The following is a 13,454-nucleotide window of genomic DNA, read 5'->3' as shown; positions in this document are numbered from 1 at the left end:
CACAGTATTGAAGGAAAACAACAAAGTTAGAAGACTTAACACTACCTGATTTCAAGACTTACTGTAAAGTTACAGTAATCAAAACATGTGGTATTGGTAAAAGAATAAATATAAATAGGTCAATGGAACAGAATAGACAGCCCAGAAATAGACCCACATAAATAGAGTCAACTGATCTTTGACAAAAAAGCAAAGGCAATACGATGGAGAGAAGATAGCCTTTCCAATAAATTGTGCTAGGATATTTGGACATCTACAAGCAAAAAAAAAAAAAAATGAATCTAGACACAGACTTTATTCCCTCACAAAAATTAATTGAAATGGATCACAGACCGAAGTGTAAAATGTAAAGCTAAAAAATTTCTAGAAGATAAAATAGGAGAACCTTTAAGTGATCTTGGGTATGGTGATCGCTTTTTAGATACAATAAAAGCATGATCCATGAAAAAAATAATTGATAAGCTGAACTTCATTAGGATTCAAAACTTCTGCTCTACAAAGTCCAGTGTTGAGAGAATGAGAAGGCACATTCTGCTATAGACTGGAAGAAAATATTTACAAAAGACATATCTGATAAAGGACTTTTTCCAAAATACACAAAGAACTCCTAAAACTCAGTAAGAAAACAAAGAACCCAATTAAAAAGTGGGCAGGAGACCCAAACAGACATCTTACCGAAGATAAACATGGCAAACAAGCATATAAAAAGATGGTCCACATCATATGTCATCAGGGAAATGCAAATTAAAACCACCATGAAATACCACTACACATTTTCAGAATGGCTAAAATCCACAACACTGTCAACATCAAATTCTAGTGAGAATGTGGAGCAATGGGAATCTCATTCATTGCTGCTGGGAATCAAAATGGTACAGTATTTTGGAAGACAGCTTGGCAGTTTCTTACAAAACTAAACATATTTTTACCATATGACCTAGAAATCATGCTTCTTGGTATTTGCCCAAAGGCATGGAAAACCCATGTGCATGTAAGACCCTTTATTGGGATGTTTATAACAGCTTTATTCATAATTGCCAAAGCATGGAAGCAGTCAAGATGTCCTTCAGTAGGTGAGTGGATACATAAACTGTGGTACATCCAGACAATGGAATATTATTCAGTGCTAAAAAGAAATAAGCCTTTGAACCATGAAAAAACAGGGAGGAAACTTAGGTGAATATTATCAAGGGAAAGAAGCCAGTCTGAAAACTCTGTACTGCATGATTCCAACTATATGACATTCTGCAAAAGGGAAAGCTATGGAGACAGTAAAAAAAAAGAAAAAAAAAAAATCTGCAGTTGCCAGGGATTGGAGTGGGTGGGGAGGATAAATAGGCAAAACATAGAGGACTTTTAGGGCAGTGAAAACAAATACATGAATAGTATGTGTCATTATGCATTTGTCCAAACCCAAAGATTGTACAATAGCAAGAGTGAACTATAAGGTAAACTATGCAGTTTGGGTAATTATGATGTATCAATGTAGGTTTGTCGATTGTAATAAATATACCTTTCTGGTGGGGATACTAACAATAAGGGAGTCTATGCACGTGTGGAAGCACGGGATATATGAGAAATCTCAGCACCTTCTTTTCAATTTTGCTGTGAACTTAAAACTACTCCTCCCAAAATAAAATTTTAATAAAAGAACATACAATTTCATTGCTCTCAAGATCTACCTTCCACAAAACAATAGAACACAGTTCAGCGGAGTTCTTTGACACTCTGCAACAAGGATTGCCTTCCCCCTAGTTTCTAAAAACAAGTTCCTCATGTCCATCTGAACCCTCTATAGAATACCCTTAATGTCTGTGTTTCTAGTATGTACCACAAAACTCTTGTAGCATGTACCCCTTACACAGTTCCAAAGGTGCTTCCACATTTTTAGGTATTAGTCACAATAGCACTCAACTGCTAGTACCAAAATCTCCATTGCTCTGCTTGGGTTGCTATAACAACAACAAACCCCCCGTAGACTGAGGGCTTAAACAACAGACATTTAATATCTTACAGTTCTGGAGGCTGGAAGCAAGAAATCAGAATGCCAGCATGGTCAGGTTCTAGTGAGAGCTGTCTTCCAAAGGTCACTAAACCCACCATGAGGGCCCTTCCCTCATGACCTCAACCAAATGTAATTACCTCACAAAGGTTCCCATTCCCCAAAACCATAACATTAGGAGTTAGGGCTTCAACATATGAATTTTGGGGGAACACACTTCAATCACAGTGATAATAAACCTCCTGAAATCCATTTTGTTAAACAAATAAGGAAGGGAAATTAATAAAATAACTCATCTATTCATATATGAATAAATGGTACAGATTCTAATTTCTTTAAACACATATTACTTCAGGGGAAGCCTTATTAGAAATAAATTTCACAGTATGTAAAATTCCACAAAAATTTATGTTTGATATCTACCAGCTGATATCTTACATATAATTATGTAATACCTAATGCAAAACATTCACAAGATTTTTTAAAAGGTGTTTTTATAGCTAAAGCTGCATTTTCTTTTATTATATGGATTCTGGTAGTTTGCTTCTATGAGTTAATTCTGTTTAAATCTACATGATGACACATATGTGGCTATAAGGAGTTTCCACAGTCATAATACAATTAAGTAATGTTACTAGAACAAAAGAAGATGACATTTACATTTTGCTGTTCTTAAGATTTGGGACTCATTTTTCACAGTTTTCAGTGTGAATTATTAGTAAGTCTCTTGAGTCAAGGAACTGAGTGTTCAAACTGCAAAAGCTAGTCAATATTATAAGCTTTAACATTTCTATTCCTTGATGTTCACTTTTATAATAGAGAACTGAATGTGTTAGAAAAAGAAAACATGTTTAGATTCAAAGTTAATTTTAAGAAAATTCACCTTAAATGCATTTTACTTTGTTGAATTTAATAATAATTGAAGTGCTTTGTCTAATAGTAGGTTCTCTATACATCTAAAAATGTTATATAGCTATTATACTTTACCATAATATATTTTTAAAGATTTTATTTATTTATTTTGAGAGAGAGAGAGTGAGCAAGCAGGAGGAAAGGAAGGGGCAGAGGAGACAGAGAATCCCAAACAGGCTCCACACCCAGCATGGAGCCCAATGTGGGGCTCCATCTCACAACGCTGAGATCATGACCTGATCTGAAATCAAGAGTCAGACACTTAACCAACTAGAGCCACACAAGCACCCCTTCCATAATATATATTATGTAAACAATTATGTTGGCAGTAGGTTTTACTAATTTGAATAGAGAATTTATTAATTATTCTGTCAACCATGAATACATTATCAATAAAAGTCATGCAATACTATTATTTGTTGGTATATTTTCCCATTTAAAACCAACATTTAAAAAAGTTTTACTGAGATATAATCCACATACCACACTATTGATTCAAAGTATAAATTTTCAATGCCTTTTAGTATATTCACAGATATGCCCAACCATCATTGCAGTGAATTTTAGAATATTATCAACATTTTAAGCAGAAACCCACACACTTTAGCAACCACTACCATGTTCTTCTTTTCCCCCAGCCCAGAGCAAACACTAATCTACCTCTGTCTCTATAGATTTGCCTATTCTAGATATTTCATATATATATGGAATCACATAATATGTGCTCTTTTCTGACTTGCTTCTTTCACTAAATATAATATTTTTAAGTTTCATCCATGTTGTAACATGTATCAATACTTCATTACTTCTGGTGGTTTAATAATATTCCACTGTATACATATACCACATTTATCCTTCCACCAATAAATGGACATTTTGGTTATTTCTACCTTCTGGTTATTATCAATTATGCTGCCATGAACAATACTGCCTTAATATTTACTATCATGTTGCACAGAACCTTACAGTAAGACAGAGGCAAGTGCCTAGGCTTTCTCATTTCTTTCCTGAGTATTCACAAAGTTTTGTGAAAGCATGTGTCCTCCAGATTCCCAGGAATATGTCAGAGGCTTTCAAAACTTTTATAGACATCTCATTCCCCAACTTTTCCTTTTACGCTATTTGGTTAATACATTGTTTGACCTAAACTAGAATCTATCACCTCAGGCAACCTGAAGTTAAAACACTTGCCTGTAATTGTTTTGACAATCCCATCCACCTATCTCACCTGCCACAAAGCCTGCTCACAGTGATTGAGATCAGAGTCATCTTTTCAACTGGGGTCTTCAAGGAAAGCATCAGACACGTCAAATGATGACAACTGTTTGGGAATCAGGCTTTATAGGAGTTATAGTTCCATTCAGCTTCTTCTGGTAGTTGCCAGGCTGCATGGGGAACATGGACCATCTTTATCCCTAGGCTACTGCAGAGCTGGGATTGTGGAGAATGGGACCAAGGCAAATTATGCCATGAAGTTTCCTATTCTTTAGACTCAGCTGTTTTTCTTGAATAATATACACTAGATTGTTGCAAGTCTCTGGTTAATTTCCAGAATTTCCTAGAGGAATTATGAGTGTTCCTCAATGTACATAGAGAACCTCAAAAATGTTTTATAGTTTTCATGGAAAATGCTTTTATTTGATCTTCAATCTTTTTAAAGATAGGAGTTTATGGTTTAGAAAACTTGTAACCCCTTGATCCACCAATTGTCTTAGAATTATTACATTGATCCTTTCTCAGGAGATTAGGTTCTGTACAAAGTGTTATGAAGATGTTGATTCCCAATAATATTTGCTTGTTTCTTCATTTCTTTATGGAGGAAAAAAATCTTCAAAATCCTTATGCTAATAGTGATATATGCTACGACATGGATGAACTTCTAAACATTATGTAAAGAGAAAGAAGCCAGACACAAATGCCACATATTGTAAAATTCCATCTATATGAAATGTCTGGATAGGCAAATCTTGAAAGGGAGCAGATTCTGTCACCCCAAATTATGTCTCTTTGACATAAGGGTTATTTTGAGCTAAAGGCAACCAAATCCCAGCAGATTCAAGAAAAGCTCTTTACCCATTCCCTTCAATTGCCTAAATTTACATTGGAAAGCAACCCTGTACCAGGAAGAGAGGTATTACCAGAAGTACCTTTTTAACTAAGAAATTATTCTTTTAAAGATTTTATTTATTTATTTTAGAAAAAGAGAGACCAGAAGGAGGGGCAGAGGGAGAGAATCTCAAGCAGACTCTGTGTTGAGTGTGTGGAACCTGATGTGGGGCTCAATCTCATGACCCTAAGACCATGACCTGAGCCAAAACCAAGAGTTGGACACAACCTGCTGAGCCATCCAAGCACCCTCCTTTTTACCAAAGAACTTTATCTGCATAACAGAACCAAGTTTGTTTTCCAAATAACTCCTCTAGCTTTCCTATGAAAGGCCTTCCTCCCTTTGTACCCCAGACCTCCACCCCTTTCCTTAGCTCAGGATGTTATATAAGCTTCAATTATCTAGATGCTTTTTGGGTCTCATATTTTTACGGGTCTCTAATACATATGAAATTAAATTTGTTTTTCTCCTGTTAATCTGTCTTATGACAATTTAATTATTCGACAAGCCAAATAACCTATAAGGGAAGCAGGATAAATTTTTCTGCCCCTAGAATCTATATAGAGCGTAGATTAGTAGTTGCCTAGAGCTGGCAGAGATGGGGGAAGGATGATTGATAAAGGGTACAGGGTCCCTTTATGAAGTTATGAAAATGTTCTAAAGTTGACTTTGGTGATAGCCGCCCAATTGTGTCTATATTGTGACAGCCACTGAATTAAATAAGAGAATTGTATGGTATGTGAATTATATCTCATTAAAGCTATTACAAAAAAATTAATAGTGGGTGATTTAAATATTTCACTCTCAATAACTGATAGAGCTAGATGGAAAATCAGCAAAAATATGGAAGAGTTGAACATCATTATTAACCAACTAGACTCAACAGATTATATAGAACATTCACTCCAACAACAGCAGAGTACACATTCTTCTCAAGTGCACATGGAATATTCTGTAGTACCTACTATCTATTAGGCCAGAAAACAAGTCTTAATAAATTTTTAAAATCCGGATCATAGAAAGTAAGTTTCAGAGTACGTTTGGAACATGGATCAGATTTGGTTATAAGGCTACTTCGGGAATGAAGCCAGAACACAGTTCTTAGTATAATTAGCATAACAGTAATCCTTTATAATTAAAACATTTACTGGGTATTGCTTGAATCAAAGCACTAGATAATAGAAGTAGAGAATTTAAGCACAATTTAAAATTATGTATGATAGTGATTTAAAAATTATTTTCTAAAATGATGAATTCTTCTGTGTAAGACAAATTTCAAAAAATCATTTTTTACACAAGCAAATACATTTAAGAATGAAGACTTAAGGAACAATCTTTTCATTTGCCTTAAGATTAAATTATGATAACCAGCAATGTTATAATGTGTCTAAAAACTGTTGCAGAAAACTCAATTCACCTGAGTTTAACAAAAGCATAGATAAGTTACAGGAACACATTAAAATAGATATTTATGTTAAAATCTTCGCACGTTATACTAGTATTTGCAAAGAGGAACAGAGGTAATTACTATTTAATAATTTGACTTATAATGAGAAATTCAAAGTTTTAGACATGGGCAAATGGGCAACCTAAATGCATTTATGAAGCCTGTTCTCAAAATCCAAGTTATAACACAATAAAGAACACAAATATGAACCAAACAAAACATGTAAAACAAAATATCCACCCTTATAATACAGTCTATTATAATTAATTTTTAAAGGGCTTTACCTTTATTGTCTGTCTGCTTGTCTGATATCGTTGATCAGATACTTGCTGTTGCTGAAGGAGTTTTTCATTGATTTCTTTATATTCTTTGACAGACGATTCTGCTATTTTTTTGGCATTCTGAAGTACACTGTTTTGTTGTTGTAAAGATACAATACGTTCTCGTAATAAAATGATATTGCTACTTGATTTCTGCGCAGTTATATTTTTCCACTTTTCTCTGTTAACTATAAAGATGATGTTCATAATATTTTTTTTAAAAACACAGTAAATTAAAAAGACATTGTTAATTTCAAGTACATTCTTACCTCTGGTAGGAACCGTTGTATGTGAACTCTTTTGTATGTTACCATTCTTCTTATGAAAAGTTGGTTTTTTGGCATTCTTGTAATGGAAATAATTCTAAATTTGAATGTTTTATAAAAATTAGATTATTACTCAATAAAGACTTCAAGTGAATGAACATAATAAATAATATTCTTTACCTAAAAATATATTTATCTATGCAGACTAAAAATTTTTAAATAAAATTCTATAACTGATACCAAGAACTCATAAATGAACATAATATGTGCATTAAAATTGAACTAGAAAAAAAAGAAGTTGACCTAGTAGGCACAACATACAAATACAAAATCAACCCAGAAGTGGTACAAATTTAACCTATGGACAGTTTAAAAATCTGGGAGGAAATATAATAAAAGCAATAAAAATATTACCAATTCAGTATATATACTGAAATTACAAATTTCCAATTTGTGATTTAATTTAAATCACAAATTACCAATTCAGTATGTGTGTGTGTGTGTGTGTACATGTGTGTATATATATATGTGTATATATATATATACATATATATATGTTTATATATATACTGAAATATACTGAAAATATATAAAACATTATATGGTTTCAATAAGTCCTGATATTCAATATATCCTTGTGTAAATGGACTATCTATCATATCCCAGAATGGAATGCTGACTGTGACAAATAAATCTGTTTTTTTCTTTTATCTTTGATTCCCTTTACTCATTTCTTCAAACCCCTCCCCCCCTTTTAAAGTTGGTGAAATATTTTGGAACAAAAGTCATGGCTTCATTTTATTTAGCTTCAGTGTATTAGAATGTTGTGAAGAAAACATACAGCTTCAAGGAAAGTTACTTTATACCATCAACATTATTTTAGCTTTGTCAGAAGGGTTTAATCAGTCTACATGCAACAGATAATAGTATTTGAGAAAGGAACCTAGTTTCCCAGAAAAAAAAAATATGGCTCTATATATCATTATTCAAATGATATGTGTTCTCCGGAAAAAAAAATCCATACATACAGGAAAGAAAAAAGAAAAAATAAGTGACCAGAAAGCCTACTGTCTAGAAATAATCATGGTCAAAATTTTAGGATATTTTCATCTAGATTATTCTGGAGGATGAACAAAAATGGCATTATACTATTCATATTATATTGAATCTTCTTTTTATTTTTACTATATCAGAAACATAAGATAGTACTTTGATATTATAAAACAGATTAAAAAAATTTTTTTTCTTTCCTTTGCCCCAGGAATTTCAGACTTGTAATTAGAGATGCCAGCAGATTAAAAAATAAAAGAGTTTGCCCAAAGTAAAAATTTAAATAGGAACATGTTTTCAAAATATTATAAATCATAATACTAAAATATGAGGTCTTATTTAAGAATTTATTGGCTAAAAAACAGGAATGCTATCAATCTAGAAAATGAATTCTTTTTAAAAAGGAATTTTTTTTTCAAAGATCCCAATTTTGGAATAAATAATTATAATAAAAACCGAAGGAAAAATAAATTTGATCCAGTGTTACTTTGGCAATGAGCCACATATTTTATTTAAGATAGGGATTTCCTTTAAGCCAAATACTTTTCCTTTAAACTTACTTCATTCTCAAAATATTTCTGAAATACCTCATTTGAAATTCTTTAGAACCAGTATATAAGATATATTTTTAAAAAATGTTTCATTGCTTTATGAAGATTCAAGTGCCAGTCATGTACTAAGCATTAAAAAAAAATGTCCCAAACAAAACTACCAAATTACCATTATTAGTCACCAAACTTGGTGTCAAATTAACTGGACCCAAAATAAGAAAGAATGGGCTTCCATTTCCAGGATTATTTCTGACTAGATATTCAGAAAAATTCTTTTTTTTTTTTTTTTTTTAAGATTTTATGTATTTAGAGAGAGAGAGAGAGCATGCACGCAAGGGGGGAGAGGGGCAGAGGAAGAGAGAGAGTCTTAAGCAGACTCCAAGCTGAGCATGGAGCCTGACGCAGGGCTTGATCTCACCATTGTGAGATTATAACTTGAGTTAAAACCAACAGTCTGACACTCAACTGACTGAGCCACTAAGATGCCCTCATAGAAATTCAGGAAAATCTTAAACACTGATATCAGCACACTTAAAGTATTTTTTTAACATGGCAAAATGTTAAAGGAATTCTGATGCCACAAATGAGGTAGAAGCAGGAAGCCAGAGACAGACGTGACTGACAAAGTGGCCAGCAAAATACAGGACAATTGATAATCTCCTCTGAACTTGATATTCCATGTCCACAGCAACACAGAACATAAAAGGCATGGAAAGATGGCCTAGGCCGCCAACTCAAGATGAGAAATTTGAGGTTACAAATCTAGGATATAGTGTGTCAACAGTTTGTCTCTCTCTCTCTCTCTCTCTTTTTTTTTTTTTTGCTGAGTAGTATTACATGGAATGGATGTATCACAGTTTAACCATTCAGCTATTGAAGGAAATTTTGGTTGTTGCCAGTTGTCAGATATTAGACATAAAGTTGTTATGACCATTCATATACAGGTTTTTTTGGTAAACATAAATTTCCATTTCTCTAGGATAAGTGTCCAAGAGGCAAATAGTTGGATTGTATGATAAATGTATGATTAGTTCCTTTTTTTTTTTTAAAGATTTTATTTATTTATTTGTCAGAGAGAGAGACACACAGCACAAGCAGGTTGAATGCCAGGCAAAGGGAGAAGCAGGCTCCCTGTGGAGCAAGGAGCCTGATGCAGGACATGATCCCAGGACCCCAGGATCATGACCTGAGCAATGGCAGATGCTTAACTGAGTCACCCACATGTCCCTTTTTTTTTTTTTTAAGAGTTTATTTATTTATTTGTCAGAGACAGAGAGAAAACAAGCAGTGGGGAGGGGCAGAGGCAGAGAGAAGAAGACTCCATGCTGAGCACAAAGCCCAACCTGGGCCTCGATGCCAGGACCCTGGGATCATGACCTGAACAGAAAGTAGATCACTGACTGAGCCACCCAGCCACCCCTTCCTTTTTTTTTTTTTTTTTTTAAAGAAACTGCCAACTGTTTCCCAGAGTGCTGTACCACATTATATTCACACTAGCATTATATGTGAGATCCAGTCTCCCTGCATTCTTGTTAGCATTTGGTATTGCCACTATTTTTAGTTTTACCTATTCCAAAAGATGTGTATCTCATCAGAATCTTAACCTTCATTTCCCTAATGGTTAGTGATGTTAGACATCTTTGTGTGTGTTTATTTGCCTTCCATTTATCCTTCTCAGTGAAATGTCTGTTCATGTTTTTTACTCCATTTTCTAACTAGATTATTTGAATTTCTATTGTTGAGCTTTGACAAAATCTTTATATATTCAAAATATGAGTCCTTTGTCACATAAATGGTTTGTAATACTTCCTCCCGTCTATAGCGTATCTTTTTTTTTAAATATTTTTTTTATTATATTATGTTAGTCACCATACAGTACATCCCTGGTTTTTGATGTAAAGTTCGATGATTCATTAGTTGCGTATAACACCCAGTGCACCATGCAACACTTCCCCGTATCACTACCCATCACCAGCCTATCCCATTCCCCCACCCCCATCCCCTCCGAAGCCCTCAGTTTGTTTCTCAGAGTCCATAGTCTCTCATATAGCATATCTTTTTATCCTCAAAAGAGGGCCTTTCACAGACTGAAATTTCTTAATTTTAATTAAGTCTAATTTATTGATATTTTCTTTTAGGGATCCATGCTCTTGGTGACATACCTAAAAAGGATTCATCAAGCCCTAAGTCCGGAAAATTTCCCCTTACTTTTCCTTCTATAAATTTTATGATTTAATGTTTTACATTTATATCAGTGATCTATTTCAAGTTAATTTTTGCATAGGGTGGGAGGTTTAGGTATAAGTTCTTTTTTTTTTTTTTGTCTAGGGCTATTCAATTGCTCCAGCACTGTTTGTGGAAAAGACCATTCTTCCTCTATGAATTGCTTTCGTATCTCTGTCAAAAATTACTTCTTCATACTTGTGGATACATTCTAGATTCTGTATTCCATTATGAGAAAATAAACCTTTCTTCCCCTCTTTTATTTTTATTTTTTATTTTTTTAAAGATGTTGACAGAGAGACAGCCAGCGACAGAGGGAGCACAAGCAGGGGGAGTGGGAGAGGAAGAGGCAGGCTCCCAGCAGAGCAGTGAGCCCGATGCGGGGCTCAATCCCAGGACCCCGGGATCACAACCAGAGCCGAAGGCAGACACTTAACGACTGAGCCACCCAGGCGCCCCCTTTCTTCCCCTCTTCGTAGGTGTTTGGTGTCATCAGTCTCGAAATCAAACTGAGTAGAGGGAATTGATGCCACAATCCCCACAAATACTTATTTTTTTAAATTAAAATTTCCATTTGGTTCTTTTTTATATCTTCTATTTCTTTGCTGAGACTTTCCATTTCATTCTTGAGATGTTCTAGCTTTTCATTTATTTGAAATCTGTTCGTAACAGCTTGTTGAAGCAATTTTATGATGGTTTCCTTAAAATGCCTGTCATGGGGTGCCTGGGTGGCACAGTCTGTTAAGCATTCAGCTCTTGGTTTCAGCTCAGGTCATGAGATCAAGCCCTGCATCAGGTTCCAGGCTCAGTGTAGAGTCTGCTTGAGATTCTCTCTCCTTCTCCCTCTGCCCTTCCAGCTAGTGCTTTCTCTCTCAAATAAGTAAATAAATCTTTAAAAAATAAAATAAAATGCTTGTCATGTAGTTCCAACATCTGTGTCATCTTGTTATTGGCTTCTGTTGATCATCTTTTCATTCAAATTGAGGTTTTCCTGATTTCTCGGTATAATGAGTAATTTTCCATTGTATCCTGGACATTTTGGGCATTATAATTCAAGACTCTGGATCTTATTTATATCTTCTATTTTGGCAGGCTTCCTCTGATAGCACATTGGTGGAGCAAGAGAGCACCGTCTCTTTCCGATTGGGGATGCAAGTCCAGTTTCTGCTGACACCATGGTTGGGGAGGGACACCTCATTACTGTTTGGTAGAGGTGAAAGTTCAGGCTCCTCGAAGGCCTCTGCTGATGCCATCCTGCCTGGGAGATGGAGCATGGCCTTGTTTCCATTCCTCACTTAGTTCTACTGACACAGTGAGGTAGGGGGGGAGTGAGATGCTTTACAGATATGGGAGGTGATGAAAATCCCCATCTCTGCACATGGCCTTTGAAATCACCCTGTTAGGAAGGGAGGGTCATTTCTTTACTGATGGATGAAAATGGATGTCTCACTCCCTCTGTGACTTCTGATGACATGGATGGAAGGGAATCATTACCACTGGCTCCTCACTTTGTTTTTCTAACACTACCCTGATGGGAGGAGGAGAGGTACGGGGTGACTCCTTAGAGCCAGGTGAGAGTAAAAGTCTAAGGTTCCCCACTAGGTTTTTACCAATGTGGGTAGAGGTAGGTTTGCAATTTTTTTTTTGTGGTATTTGGGTAGAGTAGGGTGATTATTGTATAAAAATTTTCTATCTCGCTGGGCTGCCCCTTTCTTGGTCATTTAACTAGACAGAGCAGGGTTTTATTGAGGCATTTCATCATTTGACCAATTGGTGTTTCCAGGTGACAGGTTTCTTCAACATCCAGGCCAGGATATATGAGGCAAAATGAAAACCCAGAAAACTCACCAATCATATTGCTTCTTGAGTCTTGTGATTCCTAGGTGGTCTCTCTTATCTCTACTCTTCAGAGTCTTCTTATTGTTTTATTTTTACTTTATATTCTTAACAGTCCCTATCAAAATCCCAAATGATTTTTTACTGAACTTGAGAAGCTGATTCTAAATTCATTTTGAAGAGCAAAGCATCAAAAATACTGAAGAGGCTCGAAGAACAAGATGGAGAACTTGCTCTATTATCAATCCAGATGATTATAAAATAATAGTAATGAGACAGCATGATATAAATAAATATACTGATAAAAGAGAAGAAAAGCCTAGCAACATACCCACATGTATATGTAAATTTGATTTAGAACAAAGGTGGCACTGCTAAACATAGTGGGGTAACTGTGGAACTTCATCCCTATCTTACATTACATGCATATCAATGCCAGACATAGACATGAAAATCAAAATGGTAAATCAGATAATACAGGAAAAGATAACAAGGAAGATAGTATAAGAAAATTTCTAAGTTGGAACAGGTAAAAATTTTTATATAGAACACAAAAAGTGCTATTCATACAGGAAAGAAAAATTGATGTGACCACATTAGAATTAAGATATTCTGTTTCTCAAAATATTCCATTAGGAAGAGCAAAAAAGCAGGGAGTAGGGCAAGATAGCTATAATATATATAACGAAAGACTCATTTACAGAATATATATAGGAATTCCTACTAATGAATAAGAAAAA

General features: G+C 34.7%; 1 protein-coding gene across 11 annotated transcripts in view; it reads right to left on the bottom strand.

The window, feature by feature from the left end:
* CNTLN (centlein) overlaps nt 1-13,454 on the bottom strand; it is a 495,968-nt gene that overhangs the window by 64,035 nt on the left and 418,479 nt on the right. For all 11 annotated transcript variants that reach the window (XR_008959874.1, XM_057313468.1, XM_057313469.1 and 8 more), the window contains 2 exons: nt 7,058-7,151; nt 6,753-6,976 (listed from right to left, as the gene is read on the bottom strand). Coding sequence is in view for 10 of the 11 variants with exons in the window: in XM_057313468.1 (XP_057169451.1) it covers nt 6,753-6,976; nt 7,058-7,151 (318 nt within the window). In the remaining variant the exon portion in view is untranslated. The remainder of the gene's footprint in view (nt 1-6,752; nt 6,977-7,057; nt 7,152-13,454) is intronic.

This window comes from Ursus arctos, unplaced genomic scaffold (genome assembly GCF_023065955.2).
Source record: "Ursus arctos isolate Adak ecotype North America unplaced genomic scaffold, UrsArc2.0 scaffold_18, whole genome shotgun sequence".
Classification (NCBI taxonomy): Eukaryota; Metazoa; Chordata; class Mammalia; order Carnivora; family Ursidae; genus Ursus; species Ursus arctos.
The sequence above is the reverse complement of the archived record's forward strand: the minus strand, read 5'-3'. Positions and strand labels throughout refer to the sequence as shown.